Genomic DNA, 14972 nt, shown 5'->3' with positions numbered 1-14972 from the left:
GGCAGGCAGGGAGGGGAGATGGAAGAGTTTTTTTCTTCCCATACTTTTTTCCATTTCAGCCGCGAGAGAACCGAAGTGGAGACTTGAGATGGCCGTGGCGGGGTGTCCCAAAAAGTCTTGTCCCCACAGTCTTGTCCAGAGCAGTTCATTCTTTCTGTTGTCTCCATTCCAGGGGGAGGGGGAGCGGCCTACATCTCATCGTGTGTCATCCACTCCACGTTGTCAGTCACATGACAGGGTCCTGCCACCATCCCTCCTCCTCCACCCGGCACTCCCGGCTGGCATCTTATTGCAGCTCAGCCTCAGAGCACACTGGGCACAGGGCTGGGCAGCTACCAGGGTAATTATTATTCCCATTTTGCAGTTAAGAAAACTGAGGCCTTTGTTGTTGTTTTCACTTAATCAAGGGTGTGATGGCCCACTTATTAGGAGATCAGAATATTGAATCATCTCTACAGAGCCACAAAGAAGGGATACAGGAAGAAAGAAATCTCCAGCCAAATGGCCTTCTCAGAGCACCAGCACCAATGCCTGGTGTCTGGCTGGCTCTTGCTTGGCACTCAATGCCTCTTACTTAAAGCAGAATTCTAACAGGCAGGTTTCCCTGGAGTCCCCAGCCCTGAGCACAAAGGAGAAGGGACAGAGATGCTTTTGAGAAGACAAGAAAAAGTCAGAACTAGTTATTGATGGCTGACAGCAAAGGAGAAAAACTTTTTCAAAAAAAATAGAAACTGTAGGGTCTGCACAAGACCTAGAAGGATCATTGACAAACTTAAATTCCTCTCTGTGCACTCTAAATTAAAAGGCAGAGGAGGAGTTCCCACTGTGGCTTAGTGGGTTAAGGACCTGATGTCTCTGTGAGGATGCGGGTTCAATCCCTGACCTCACTCAGTGGGTTAAGTGAGCTGCATTGTAGGTCACAGATGCAACTCAGATCTGGTGTTGCCATGGCTGTGGTGTAGGCCGGCAACTGCAGCTCCGATTCAACCCCTAGCCCGAGAACTTCCTTTTGCTGCAGGTGCAGCGCAAAAAGAAAAAAGAAAAAGAAATAAAGGCAGAGAGCTTATGATGTGCTTTTTAAAGACTCCCCTCTGAAATAGTAAAGTAAACCCTGAGCTAAGACACTTAAAACCATCAGCCACAGCCATCATGAAAATTCACTTCCATGGACAGGGCTTACCCTACCTCTGTCCCACCAGCGAGCTCCCCTGAGTTAGGCTGAGAGCTCCTCCAATCCTGGGACCGCAGGGGCCTCCCCGCAACTGCCTCTTCCAGTTCTCTGCCTCCCCCAGGCCTGGGATGCGTGGCAGCTGCTGCTCTGCAGGAAAGGCCCAGCTGGCCGCCTGGGCTGAGGCTCTGCTCCTTGGAGGGATCGCTGCAGGATCATTTTCCCCACCACTGGCTCTGCTCTGAGTGGGGGCTGGGAAGAGAGGAGGAAGCACTTTTGCCCAAGTCCCACTGGCCCCATGGGGTGGCAGGCATGGCTCCCTCTCCCAGGAGTCCAAAGAAGAGACACCTCTCTTCCAAGCAAGTGTCCCATTCCCCTGCACCATGTAACTCGGGACAGGGGGCAGCCAACCAGGTGGTGTGGCTTGCCCACAGTCAGGGCAGCAGATGTGAAGAGCCCAGACTCAGACTCTGGTCTTCCTAATTCAGAATCCAGTGCTCTGTCCACTGGCCTGTAGGACTCAGTGTCCAGCCTGCTTGCATTCTCTAGGGAACCCAGGTTCCAACTGAGACACAGAAAATGAAAGAACTTGCTGTTTGGTGGCTCAGAGCCACCCCTGCTTAGAATCCTACCCAGGGGCTGGGTTTGGCCATCTCATTCTGGCCTCTTTTTCTTTTTTTTCTTTTTTTTTTTTTCGGTTTTGTGTTTTCAAAGCACAAATAAAGAAAGAAGAAGAAAAAAAAAAAAACAAAACAGGAAATAGGGGACCCCACAGCCAACTCCAATGACTGACCAGGGCTTTGAGTCTATACTCGAGTGTTTACCTCCCAAATGCATGAAGGGAAGAAACGTTGGGTACAAACGACCTCCGTTCACATTGTCCAGGCTTCCAAGTGTAGCCGTGTGTCCGTCTATGTGTGCAGTGTGGTTCCCGACTGCTTCCCCCTGTAGCATGCTCCTGCCCCCGAATGTCATGGGTCGCCAGCCCCTCTGTGCTTTCTGGCTGCCTCTGCTCTGCACCCCAGGAAGCCCCGAGTTGGCTTTGGTTTGCTTTGCTGCCTCCGTGTGATGTCCCCCTTCTCTGTTGGGCCCTCATGTGTCTCCTCTCATCCCAGCTCATCTGACTGTCTCTCCTTTCTGTTCCTTTTTGTTTGTGATGCGTTATCTGTTCCGTGTCGTGTGGTTTCTTAACTGTGTGTGGTTTATTTTTTTAAGATTAATTTTTGACAAATAGCCTCTCCTCCTTCCCACTTTCTTCCCACCTGGTCCCACTCCCCTTCTGCATGGTTGAACCTCTGCTTTAGAGTTAACAAGGCTCAGTCTCTCACTAGGTGTGGTTGCCCGCTGGAGTGGACTAAGCTTCCTCTAACCACTGCCTCCTATCACCTCTGTGATGGGGCTTCCTTCCTCCTGCCTTAATACCGTAGTTCTGACCCCAACCTCGAGCAATTTAAACAAACCTCGTGGATGCACATAACCTGAGCCCCCTCTTCCATTCTTCCCTCTCCTATCCGTGCACATAACACCCAGCGACTGTGGATTCCAGCCACTGCCATGCCCTAACCCCTCTCCAACCCGTGCCCCCTCTGAGCCCCCCAGATCTTGGCCGCCGGCCCCCCAGCCCCCAGGGCAGTGCTTCTGACTCCAGCGCTTCCCTTGCAGATCCGCGTCGTGAAGGCGTTCCGTAGCTCTCTCTATGAAGGTCTAGAAAAGCCTGAGTCTCGAACCTCCATCCATAATTTCATGGCTCATCCTGAGTTCCGGATCGAAGATTCACAGCCCCACATCCCCCTCATTGATGACACCGACCTGGAAGAAGATGCTGCGCTCAAGCAGAACTCGAGCCCGCCCACATCGCTCAACAAGAATAACAGCGCCATCGACAGTGGGATCAACCTGACGACCGACACAAGCAAATCAGCTACCTCTTCAAGTCCAGGGAGCCCCATCCACAGCCTGGAGACGTCGCTTTAGCTGAGGACCCCGCCGCCACCCACCTCCCCGGGCACCCACCCATCCAGGCACTCGACTCACGCAAGCAGCAGCGAGCAACAACAGGAAACCAAATACTGGCAAGAAAACCGTTTCCACCCAACAGACCTTTTTTCTGGCTGCGATGCTGTTTGAACTCTTTTTCACTTTGAGACGAGGGCGGAATCTCCTCCGGGGCTTAAGGGAGTGAGCGGGGTTCCCAGAACTAGCCCTTCCTGGCTCCTGCCCGACGTGGACCAGCCATGCGCCCGCCCAGCCACCACACCCCCTGCATGAATGTACTGCACTCTTCTTCTCCTTGGTTTGGTTTGGGGGGGGTTGGGGAAGGGTTTTTTTGTTTGTTTGTTTGTTTTCATAGGCGGGAACTGCAAACGGACTCTTTTCTGAGACTATTTATCCAATCCACTGATCTGTGAGTTTTTGAAATGCTTGCGCAGCATGGTCTCAGTTGTATAGGTTAATTTAACAACTTTTTGAAATTGCAGAGCTTAACTCGCCTAGAAAATTTGCACCAATGGAACCGAAGAACTTCAGACACTCACCAGGTTATATCCATTTCTTTGTATCTATATCAACGTATACTTCTCCAAGAGCGTATACGTCCATATAGATAGGTAGATATATATATATATATATATTATAAATATATATACATGGATATATAAAGTTTCTTTGCCGGCATGTTGCCTTGTTTCCGCTTAAATTGCTCTATTTTAACTTATTTATGTCCTAAAAGAAGAATGTAATTTGTTTACAAACCTGTAGATAACGTCTTCAGCTATTTGTATGGTTTAAGGACACTGGTGGCTGAGATGCTATGAAAACAGCTCAGCCCGACAGACACCTCCCTGGATTGCATCCTTGATGTTTTAAGATAGCCATGCTCTGATTTTTGCCTGCTATTTCCGTTCAATGACGTCACTACCGAGGGAGGCTCAGGCAGAAGCCAAATGTTAGCGAGTATCCATCCTGAGGGGTCCAACAGTGTGCTTTGCAGACAAAGGGCGAGGAGGGAGAGAAGGCTTCCAGGGCTCAAAGCACTGAAGGCAGCTGGGCTCCCAGACAGTGAGTCTGCAAAGCACTGGGTGAAGACTTTTCTCTCAATGAAATTCACTTGCGTTTACTAAGAGCATTTGAAACAGAGGTTCTCTCTGGCACTGTCTGTACAGAGATTGAGGTAGTGTGGCAATATTATAAATGCTATTGTGTTGATTTTTTTTTCAGTTAGTAATTTAGAGGCTTATTTCCTTATAAATTCCAGCATAAGAGCTGTTGGCATATTGGATGAGGATCATTATGGCTTGCTGCTTTTCTTTTTCTTTTTGAAGAAGAATAGCCTTTTTCTCTGCACTATTTAGATCCGAACGAACCTTATGATGTGTACATTGAGATGTATTCAGTGTGATTTTTTTTTAAACCCAATTGTCTTCCTGTAGTCGCAATATACTGTAGCCTTCAAACAGCGAGTCTTGTTTCCCAGACAGAAAGCCATTCTGAAACCCTACAGTATCGCAGGCGAGAAAAGGTGGTTATTTTTCCCCCAAGACAATAACGGCACTAGTAATCCCACTTCATAAGAGCTTATTTAATTGTATGTCAGCCTCTTAACTGCTAAGCACTTTGTGGGTATCAGCTTTTTTCATAAAAGAACTTTTGTATTTAATACAAAGTTTGCTTTGAGACTTTTCAGCATACGATCTTTTTCCATAAACTTGTACAGTGCAAAAGACATTTTGAATACCATGATCGACGATGTCCCATGCTTCAAGGAAAACCAAACACTTCCCGCCTCGCTTGCAAAATGCATTCTTCATACTGATCCTTCCCACATTTGCTCTGAGTCAGCCCAGGCCCTTCCCTTCTCCAGGCCCAGAGAACTCTTCCACAAACAAGATGAGAGCCACGCGGGAACAGAGCCATAGTCAGCTGGGAGGGGCCTGCATCTGGACGGCTGTGGAGAAACCCGAGGGTTTGGGGTCCCAAGTCAGCCCATCCCACCTGGCAAAAACTTCCTGAAAGGAGGACCTTCTTTGCGCAAGAGCATCTCCTGAATGTCATGAAGAAATGTCTCTGAATGTACCCAGCAGAGTAAACTGCATCCCCTCACCCCACCCCACCCCACCCCCACCAGGGTGACCAGCTCTCAGATATGTTTATTGGATTCCAGCACCAACACCACTGATTCAGCCCACTGCTCTCCTGCGAGAAAGAAAAGACCTGCTCCTATAAAACATGGGGCAGCCTTGGAACGTTGTGTGTTTGTGGGGTTTTTTGCTTTTTTGTTTTTTGTTTTTTGGCAGTTTACTTTTTCAAGGTTTTCCATCTCCCCCTTTGTTCCGACCTTGTGTCCATGACCTCATTCCTTGACACCAGGAAAGCTCCGCTTGTATGCAACACTGATGCTCCCTGCTCGTGTGGAGTCAGGATGCAAGGAAAGCAGTGGGGGGTCTCCCCAAGTGGGGCTTAGCTCAGGGGATAAGGAGCGATGGGAGCTACCAAGAATGCCTGACATAAGTGTTGGTCTTTTCTTGTCGGGAATGATGGATGCTGTCCCACACACACACCCCCAGCCCCACACTTGCACACACACACACATCCACACACACACAGGGAATGATTGGTTTGTCAGAACTCACTGTAGTACATCAGGCTTGCACTCCGCGTCCTATATCTAGCAGCATGGGGTACGTTTGGCAGTTCACCCCATTAGGGGGTAAATAATTTATGACCATTCATCTGTTTTTATGAATTTTTTTATCTAGACAATAATTGTAAATAAAGAACTCACCATCTCTGTTCATTTAATACTATGCAATGGTTATGCTTTCAATGGCTGACTCTTCTTACTCCTGCAGTGTGGTTCTGAAATGTCTGTGGTCTTTAAAAAAAAAAAGAGAGAGAGAGAGAAGGCAGAAACCAACATCAAACAGAACGTAGTAAATCTATACTCTGTAATGTATCCTTTCTTTCTGGTGTGGAACTGCACCATCTCTTTAGCTTCTTGTCTGCCCTCTGGACAAGAGCTCCAGAAGAAGGTCGCAGATTCTGTCCTGAGGTCCAAGTTCACCAATCTGTCGCCCCCAACAGCTGATGGAGGAGCAGGGCCCCATTCAGTGAGGTGGACAGGAAGCAAACTGAGGCCTGTCCTTCCTTCACTCGAAAACAGCCTCGGTTGCTCCTACCATGGCCCCTTGACCCCCTTGAGCAGAGTGTTGGCAAGAAGGGGGGCCCCCTTCTTCTGAAACCAGACCAATGGCAATGAGTGCACCAGGGTCAAGGACTCCGGACCTGTCTCAGCCTGGGTAACCCAGTTACCAAATAGCCCCTCTTTCCCAACCATACAGAAACTCTCCTTTACCACATCCTAACAGCTCAGAGAGGCTGGAGTTTATTTCTGGAATTGCTCCTCTGTTCCCTCATCTGGGTGTCTCATCTGGCACCAGCCATATAGTTTAATTATTATTGATTTCTATTATGTTTTATTATGTGGTGGGATAAATACTCTTTACTTAAAAAAAATTCCTGGTTATCTCTCACATCTATCCTTCCAGGTAAACTTGAAATTTTGCCAAGTGCTCCATCCTCCCGCCCTCCTCTCCCCCAGATATCATTTGCCCTGTCATTCTAGGTGCAAACATCTTCCCACCTGTCCCCTGTCCTCTCCGGGTTACTAAACAGAGTGCCCTCGAAGGGGACATATAAAAATGGTGTCCTAAACCCTGAGAGAAGCCTGGTTTTCTTCCCATCATCTCTCCTGTCCCCTAAGCCAGGCTGTCATCAGGAGAGGACACTGAGCCCCCACCTGATCTCGGTGTGGGACCAAACTCACCCATCTTGGCTGTGCTGGGGTGGACCCTCCATCTGCCCTAGTCCAGGCAAGAAAGAAGGGTCTTTCCCAGACCCTGAACTGGCAGCATGTGTGCCTCAGTTGCCAGTTCTCCTCATGGAGAAATATTTATTCCCATCTCCCTTGCCTGAACTGTTGTTTTCTCTTTTTTTTGGGGGGGGGTCATTTCTTGCCCTTTATTCAGAGTCAGTTGAATAACAGGTCCCTTGGGATGCAGCAATTTCTCACCACCCTGACTCCCCTTCCTCATTCTTGCTCTTCTTACAGAAGGCTGTCAAAGGTGTGCACCGTGACTTGCCTCCCACCTAAAACTCTTTGCATAGGGTCCGAGATCTCACCGTTAGAAGATGGAGGGGCAGGTTGCTTTCCTCTGAAGGCTTTTGGGTCTTCCAGCCCCAAGGCCTAAATCAAACAACAGCAGAAAATCCCCAGGTCTTTCCCAAGTTCCAAAGCAAGCCCTCCTCGTTTGGATGTAAAGATCCGGTTCACCCAAGTTGGGGGGAGGGAGATCCCAGGCTCTGGGCATCAGCCATCGCCCCCTCCACCAACAACAAGATATTTAAGGCTGCTTTGGAACCACCCTTCTCAGCCCCCTGAGTCTGTTTTGTAATGCCTGTGGTGCTCTCCCTCTGGACCTTTCCTCTCGGGGGTCTGTCGCCACACTTTGCTAACTCTTGTGTGCACATATTTTATAACAGAGTAGCGAGGACATGGTGCCGCCTTCAGCTTCCACAAGCTGCCCGGGCTCTGGGGGGCTCTGGGACAATGGGGCTGGGAAGTGACTGTGCTCTTATTGTACACTCTTGATTTCTCTGTATCTCTGGCTTGTGCTCTTTGTAATCAATGGGATTTGTCTGCCTTTTCAACACTATACTGAGCAATAACAATAAATGCACACGTGGAAATGCAGACATGGTACACATCACAAGGCCTTTTTCCGTGGAGCAGCTGGGTCCCTGCCCTCCATGATTTGGAAACTGAGTGCCTGGGAGGGAAAGGCATTTTGCCCAAGGGGGCACTGCACGGGCGTGGTCTCTCTCCTGCCACCCAGTCACACCTTTCAAATGGTCACCATGTGAGGGAGGCAAGTTCAGCCTGCCTGCGAGTCCTTAACCTTCCATGAGGAAGAGCTGACAATCCCAGAGAACAAGACTTTGGGGGAAGAGACTCAGGGGGACAGAGAGGAGAAGATTCAGAGGCAGAGGATCTGGGAGGTCAGGGCACAAATTAGGGGAAGCTAAAAATGGCCTGGGATTAACTGGAGGGAGGTGATGGGAGATATGGACAAAGGATGCAGGTGGCATTGCCTATGGGGGGGTGGGGGCAGGAAGGCAGAGGGGAACCTGGCACCCTAAGAGTCTGATTTGCAAATCTCTGCTAAGAATCAGTAAAGAATGTCCCAGGAGGAGATGGTCCCAGTGTTGGTCTAAAGATTGAGGGTCACATGCGCGTGTGCACACATACGCACACTCTAAAACCCAGTTCTTTTCAGGGAAAACTGATCCCCAGGTCAAGCACCATGGGCCCAAACAACTTCCAAACCCAGTTTCACCTCCAAAGGTCCATTTACTCCCAGCATCAGCTTTCCAGTGGAGGTATTATTACAATTCCCACTTGACCAAAGAGGAGACAGCAGCTCAGAGAAGTGAAGGGTGTGCCCACCTCTTAAGTAGGAGAAACAGTATTGATACCTAGTCTTATGCCAGAATCAGCACTCAAAACCTTACAGTTCCACCAGCAAATACCTTAATGAATAAGATAGAGTTGCACCATTTGTCCCAAATCCCCAATCTTTCCACACCAGGGAATTCCTTTAATAACAACTATGCTCCATGCATTGTATTTGTATTATAGCTAATGAGTCATTGTCCCCATTTTCAACTTGAGGAAAGAGAGGCTCGGAAAGAAGTAATATGACTTCATCATCCAGAGAATCAGTAATACAGCTACAGATCCGAGACCAGAGCCTACCCTTAAAAAACAGGCGACCCAAGAGGCCCTCCCCCTTTGTTCCCTGCAATATTTCTCCATTAGAGGGAAATTAAGGGTCTTGAACACTGAAGTGGGGGTGGGGGAGGAGTTACTGCTCCGAGGTCCAGCCCTGAGTTCTGTAAGACCCGACTACTCAACCCCTTCTCCAAAGCCCCTTGATAGTCTGGGTCTATTGCACTCTGAGCCTTAATTAAACTTCATCCCTCCAACAGTGACCGTTTCCTGCTAGGACTCTTCCTTCCAATTTCAGGAGAGGAAACTGAGTGATTCTGACTCACCCAACTGGTGCCTAGGCTCCATTCTAAGTCACTGGATTCCTTAAAGCCATGAGGAGCCCAGAGCTGCCAGACCATGTGTGGCTGAGGGGAGATCCCAGGCTCTGTCCAGCTGTACAGCCAGTGGGAAGCCAGAGACCTAGGGTTTGGGGAAGCTGGGGGTTGTCTCCTGGGCTCTTGCTGCCTGAGCCTGGCTGAGATCTCTCCTTGCCTGGAAAATCTATCTGGTGGGCCTGACTCACAGGATCCCAGAGCCGTGAGGAACAGGCAGCTTGGAGGTCTGTGTCTTCCAGCTTGGAGAGGGCCTGGCGAGAGGCTCAGCCTCTGGTAGGGGGTTATTCCCTGGCCTTCTCTGCCCCTGGTCCCAACCTTGGGGTCTGTGGAGAGACCAACAACAAGGAAGTACTAGGACCGGTCTACCCATTACCTCAAAAATTAATCCCCCTACAATGTTCAACATAAGGCCAGTGGCACCCAAAACCGCAGAGAAGTGGGTGAAGGTGTAGTTATGTATGAGTCCTTTTTCTTAAATGTGTGGATCTCAGGAAAAGGGAAGAGTTGGCAGAGAGAAGAGAGACTAGACCTTCAAATTCCAAGTCCCCAGATCCTGGTCGCAGTGGAAAGGAGAGTCCCGCCCCTTTACGTCTTGCGCAATCTGCACCGAGAAGGAGTGGGGCCAGGGGAGAGCTTGGCACCGCCCCTGAAAGGCCCGGAACCTTTGTGCGAGCGGAGCGTGCTGCTACCCGGAGGCTCCCTCTAGGTGCCCGAAGGCCGGCCAGCCCGGCGCCGGAAGTGAGCTGTTCCCGGGCGCCGCCGGGTCCTGCCACGTCCGAGGCCTGGAGCCGCCACCACCTCTGCTGTTGCCACCATGGTGAGTGCTGGGGACAGAGTCGCCGAGGGGGCTTTCGGCCGCGGCCTCTCGGATTCCTCGTTGCAGGGAGGTTGAAGCCCCGGACTGGGGCCATTCAGCTCTCCGTTACCGCTTCGGGTTTGGAGGGCCGCAGCCCTACAGGTCTGAACGTTTTGGAGGCAGAGGCCGGGGGAAGGCTAAGCGGAGGCCGCGGAACCCTCCGGAACGCTTCGGCCCCCGCTGCTGCTGCGTCTCCTGCTCCTTGCTTTCCTTCTTGTTCTCCAACAATGGGAAAAAAAACCCATAATACCTTAGGAGGTACTGTATCCTGAGCCCTTGGTAGGTTCCAAGCAGTGTTCCTAATCTCAGTCGGCTAACAGCTCCGTGAAGTCGGTGTTGTTATTATCGACCCTTGACAAATACGGAAGCTAGAGGTTCAGGGAGGTGAAGCTTTTTGAGCAGCGAGTGGCAGAGCTGAGATTCAAACCCTCGAAACCATTACTTTCCCCCTCCTCCCTTCCCAGCAGAGGTGTTTATGGAGTAGCTGCCTGGCCCAGGGCCCGGAGGTGTGATGGGCATTTTAGGAAACTGATGTAAAGATGAACTGAATGGCTCTCTGAGGCAGGGGCTCAGGTGTTTAAACGTCTGTGGTGCACAGTGTACATTGACTCTGCACTTATTCATCCAGTGAATGACCGCCAGCGGGAACTAATGAATGGAAGCAAATAGCCTGAGCCTGGCACAGAGTGAGGGTTCAGTAAAACATTGCTCTCAGGAAAATGGGCGTGCCTGGGGTTTTGAGGAAACCCAGGTGGTCCCAGGAGTCAGGACGCTGGCTTTGGTTCTTGCTCTGCAGGGGACCAGGTTTTAAATTACTCGGGGGTTTTTTGGCCTCTGATTCTTCAGCTGATGAGTAGAGTTGGGGGTCTCTTATGCCCTGACACTCAGCTCTTTCTAATTGAGTTTTTAAGTCATTAATTCTGAAAAGCTGATTGTTTTTGAGGGCCGTCTCTTATTAATGAAACCAGACGACTTGAGGTGCTCAGGAGGAAGGGCTTTTTTTAAAAAAAAAAAAAAAGGAGCTTAAAAAACAACAACAAAAAAAACTACACTTGTTCAGAAGCATGATTGGTGGGTGAGAGTGATTCAGAATAAATGCTAGTTATCTCCAAAGTCCTTTGGTGACCTAGTATGAAACTAGCAGTAAACATTCTTCCTGCTCCTACTTAGCCTTCAGCTCTTGACTGAGGGAATTGGGCGTAATGATGATTCTGTGTTCTGGAGAGGCAGCCTCTTCGGGTAAGAAGCTCTGTGGGCTCCAGGTTAGCAGGTGGAGCTCTTCTCCCAGTTCCACCTTAACTAGCTTTAGTCATTTGAACAAGTGCTTTATCCTCTCGGGGCTTTTTCATTTCCTTAGTCTGTCAGACAGCTCTGCCCTTTGGCCTTCCCAGTGCACACGTGAGCACACTTTATAACCAGGACAACTTGGCATATGTGGGAGATGCCTCTCTTCCATACTTGGCTTTGCAGACCTCAAGGGCCTGCTGCATAGGGCATCTAGATTTGGATGAGAGAACCCTTGCTTACTTGACGTGTACCTTTTGAACTGCTTTGCAGCCATCCTCTTCCAGGGTCCTGACTTTCGGAAAAGTCAGGTCAGACTTTATACCTGCAGGGCTTCTGCTGGAAAAAGGTGAAATGGTAAGAAATATTGGTTCCAGGTGTTCCTATAGTGGCTCAGCTGGTTCAGAACCCAGCTAGTATCCATGAGGATGTGGGTTCGATCTCTGGCCCCACTCAGTGGGTTAAGGATCCAGCATTTCCATGAGCTGTGGTGTAGGGTCACAGACACAGCTCAGATCTGGCGTGGCTGTGGTGTAAGCTGGTAGCTGCAGCTCTGATTGGACCCCTAGCCTGGGAACTTCCATATGCCGCACCCGCGGGCATAAAAAGAAAACCAAAACAAACAAACCAACAAAAAAAACTCTGTCCATTTTTGTTCATTTACTTATTCAGCAGACAGCCACTGAGTTCCTTCTGGTTGCCAAGCACTGTGATTTGAGAGCATTCAAAATTCCTGATGAACCTGACCCTGGTTCCAGGCAGCTCACCTTCTAGTTGTAAGAAGAAACAGCATAAAGTGTCATAGACATTTAGTGTTGAAGATATTCAGAGGAAGCCAGCCAGTTGGGAAATCTGGGAATCTTCAAGGAGGGGAGGCAGGGAGTTCCCGTCGTGATGCAGTGGTTAACGAATCCAACTAGGAACGATGAGATTGCAGGTTCAATCCCTGGCCTTGCTCAGTGGGTTAAGGATCTGGCGTTGCCATGAGCTGTGGTATAGGTTGCAGACGCGGCTCAGATCCCACACTGCTGTGGCTCTGGCGTAGGCCGGCGGCTACAGCTCTGATTAGACCCCTAGCCTGGGAACTTCCATATGCCACAGGTGCAGCCCTAGAAAAGTCAAAAAGACCAAAAAAAAGGGAGGGGGGAGGCATAATTTGAGCTGAACCTCAGAGAATGGGTAGGAAGGCGATGACCCTAGCAGCTGTGTGCCCGCCCCACAAACTGGGCTCTGTCACAGGTGGTGGAGCAGGGAGCAGCCTCGGGAAAAACTTGAATCAATTCTCAAAGTCTTAGGTATTAACCCTGTTATGCAAAAAACTGCCTAGAACATGAGAGTCTGTCATCCAGGAAGGAAACCCCAGCCATAGCTCCCTCAGGATCCCTCTTCACCCTCAAAGGTAACAAGGGTGGCTCGCTGGACATCCCCCCTCGTTGCTCATGTTATTCCATCTGCTTGAACTGTGCTTTATACCCCCGTGTCGCCTGGCAAATTCCTCATTGTCTGAGTCCCAGTTCATGTCCACCACCAGCCCCTCAGGCTGCTATGGCACAGGGAAACCCTATTAAAGTATTTTTCATGCCCTATTAGGGTTACTTATGTGCAAGCTTCATGGGGGCAAGAAGTACCTCTTATTTGTGTCCATGTCTCCAGTCCCTGGCACAGTGCCTGGCACAATGAAGGCACTTACGCTGACCCTTTACTGAATGAATGAATGAATGAATGAACAGATGCAGTGGAGGACTTGAGAAATGAGCAGTGAATTTAATGAGATGACTGCATTCTAACTGGTTGCATTCAATATCTTTGGTTCTAGGTGTCAGTAATTAACACTGTGGATACTTCCCATGAGGACATGATAGTAAGTACTCCTTTAGCCCTTCCTCATGGGCTGTGGACATGGGCATTTCTGTTCATTGTTTATGAACCCAGTGTTGCTTTGCAGCCTTTGCCAGCCAGGCCGTGGCCTCAGGGGTCCTCTGGCAGTGCCCTCTGAGTTGGCAAGGCAGGAGGAACTTAGAAACAGTTTGTAGCTCAAGGCCTTAGTCCTATGTTCTGGAAGGAGATGGTAGTGAATGCAGAGTTTTGAAATAGTGTTCCAACCTATCTTTCTCCTGCTGCTACGTCTTGGCCCCATTGGAAAGGGGGTTAAAAGAAGAAAAAGGAGGAGGATGACTATACAGAGGCAGAGCCAGGTCAGACCACCACAGACAGTGAGCCATACAAGGCCCTTTGAACCATAAGTTGTTAAATCAGGGTATTTGCTGAGACGCAAGCACAGGGCTTAGTACAGGAGGACAGGTGTGTGGGAGAAGGTCCAGAGGTTAAAGTCTCCAGCAGCAAAGACACAGACTCTGCTTCATGCAGGGCCAGGGAGTTCAGGCAGCCTTTGAACAAAACCTAGGTCCGGCCAGCCTACAGCATTTCATGCCAGGCATCCTGTCCTACATCTGTCCACCTACAGTTGCTTTTGCGTCCGGGAGATTGCCTGGCCTCAAAATTGTGTATGTTCCCTGAACACAGTCATGTGTGTGCTCTGGCTGTAAGACCACATTCCTTGGAGACAGCTCGGCACCTTGGGCAAGAAGAGCCAATCAGATCCCAAGCCAGTCTCTTAACTTGTCTGAATCAGCCTTGATTTCCTCATAGCTAAAATGGGAAAAATAATGGATATGCCACCTCTCTGTGTGGGTTCCTGTGGAGGGGCAGATGAGACAAAGTGTGATGACTAATGTCTGCCTGCTCATGGACATCACACCCCATGTTAAATACTGTCCATTAAGTACCCCTTTTAACCTTCATAACAAACCTTGAAGCAGATACCATCATTAGCTCCATTTGAAGATAAGGAAACTAAAGTGCAAGGAGATTAGGAAATTTTTCCAAGGTTGCACATGGTAACCTAAGGAGAGAGGGCTCCAATCTCATAGGTACTGTGCCCTGCTTCCTCCCAAGTGTGTGGTAGCACCCTACAGGAGCAGTACTTTAGGAACACTTGCAGAGAAATCTGTCCTCACCCCTGCTCTGCCTGCCTTCCAAAAAACCAAGACCTGAAGTGGTGGAGGGTTGACTTCCCCAGAAGAATCTGTTTTCCTTTGGTAAGGAGGTGAAGAAGGAATGTTGAAGCAGAAGGAATGTTGATGCAGACAGAATGATTGCTTCCCTCTTAAAGGATGTAGTTGCTCCTGATGACCACAAGAGCGGATAGTCCCTGAAACCCCAGGTGCTATAGCTGAAGAAAGTGCCATCTGTTGGAATAGACAAGGTCAGCAAACAGGAGGGCCAACAGGCAGAGTGGCTCAGAGGAACCATCACCTGGATGGACAAGGAGCTGTGGGCAGGGCCTGGCCCTGGGTCTTGATGGCCAGACAGCATCAGTGAAGTCCGTTCATCAGTGGTGGGACCAGTAGCATTTAAGGCATGGGTGAAGAATCTGGGATCTTGGGTACACTGCTAGGGAAAAGGTCAAGTGGAAACACAGGAACATGGGTCCACAAAAGATCC

General features: G+C 49.6%; 2 protein-coding genes across 29 annotated transcripts in view; both read left to right on the top strand.

The window, feature by feature from the left end:
* Window positions 1-7916, top strand: part of ATP2B2 (ATPase plasma membrane Ca2+ transporting 2) — a 371725-nt gene extending 363809 nt beyond the window's left edge. For 23 of the 27 annotated variants that reach the window (XM_084989467.1, XM_084989474.1, XM_084989470.1 and 20 more), the window contains one exon: window positions 2831-7916. In XM_084989467.1, coding sequence (XP_084845593.1) covers window positions 2831-3142 — 312 coding nt within the window. In that variant the 3' untranslated portion in view covers window positions 3143-7916. The remainder of the gene's footprint in view (window positions 1-2830) is intronic. The other 4 variants (XM_084989468.1, XM_084989462.1, XM_084989460.1 and 1 more) reach the window with 1 other exon arrangement.
* A 2150-nt stretch (window positions 7917-10066) lies between these two features.
* Window positions 10067-14972, top strand: part of SEC13 (SEC13 homolog, nuclear pore and COPII coat complex component) — a 40748-nt gene continuing 35842 nt past the window's right edge. For both annotated transcript variants that reach the window (XR_014823816.1, XM_021069320.2), the window contains exons 1-2: window positions 10067-10145; window positions 13285-13329. Coding sequence is in view for 1 of the 2 variants with exons in the window: in XM_021069320.2 (XP_020924979.1) it covers window positions 10143-10145; window positions 13285-13329 (48 nt within the window). In the remaining variant the exon portion in view is untranslated. The remainder of the gene's footprint in view (window positions 10146-13284; window positions 13330-14972) is intronic.

This window comes from Sus scrofa, chromosome 13 (genome assembly GCF_054392235.1).
Source record: "Sus scrofa isolate SSC_HxYL_T2T_F1_AM1 chromosome 13, Sscrofa_HxYL_maternal_Yorkshire_Landrace_v2.0, whole genome shotgun sequence".
Lineage (NCBI taxonomy): Eukaryota > Metazoa > Chordata > Mammalia > Artiodactyla > Suidae > Sus > Sus scrofa.
Note: the sequence above shows the minus strand (reverse complement) of the source record. Positions and strands in the feature narration are given on the sequence as shown.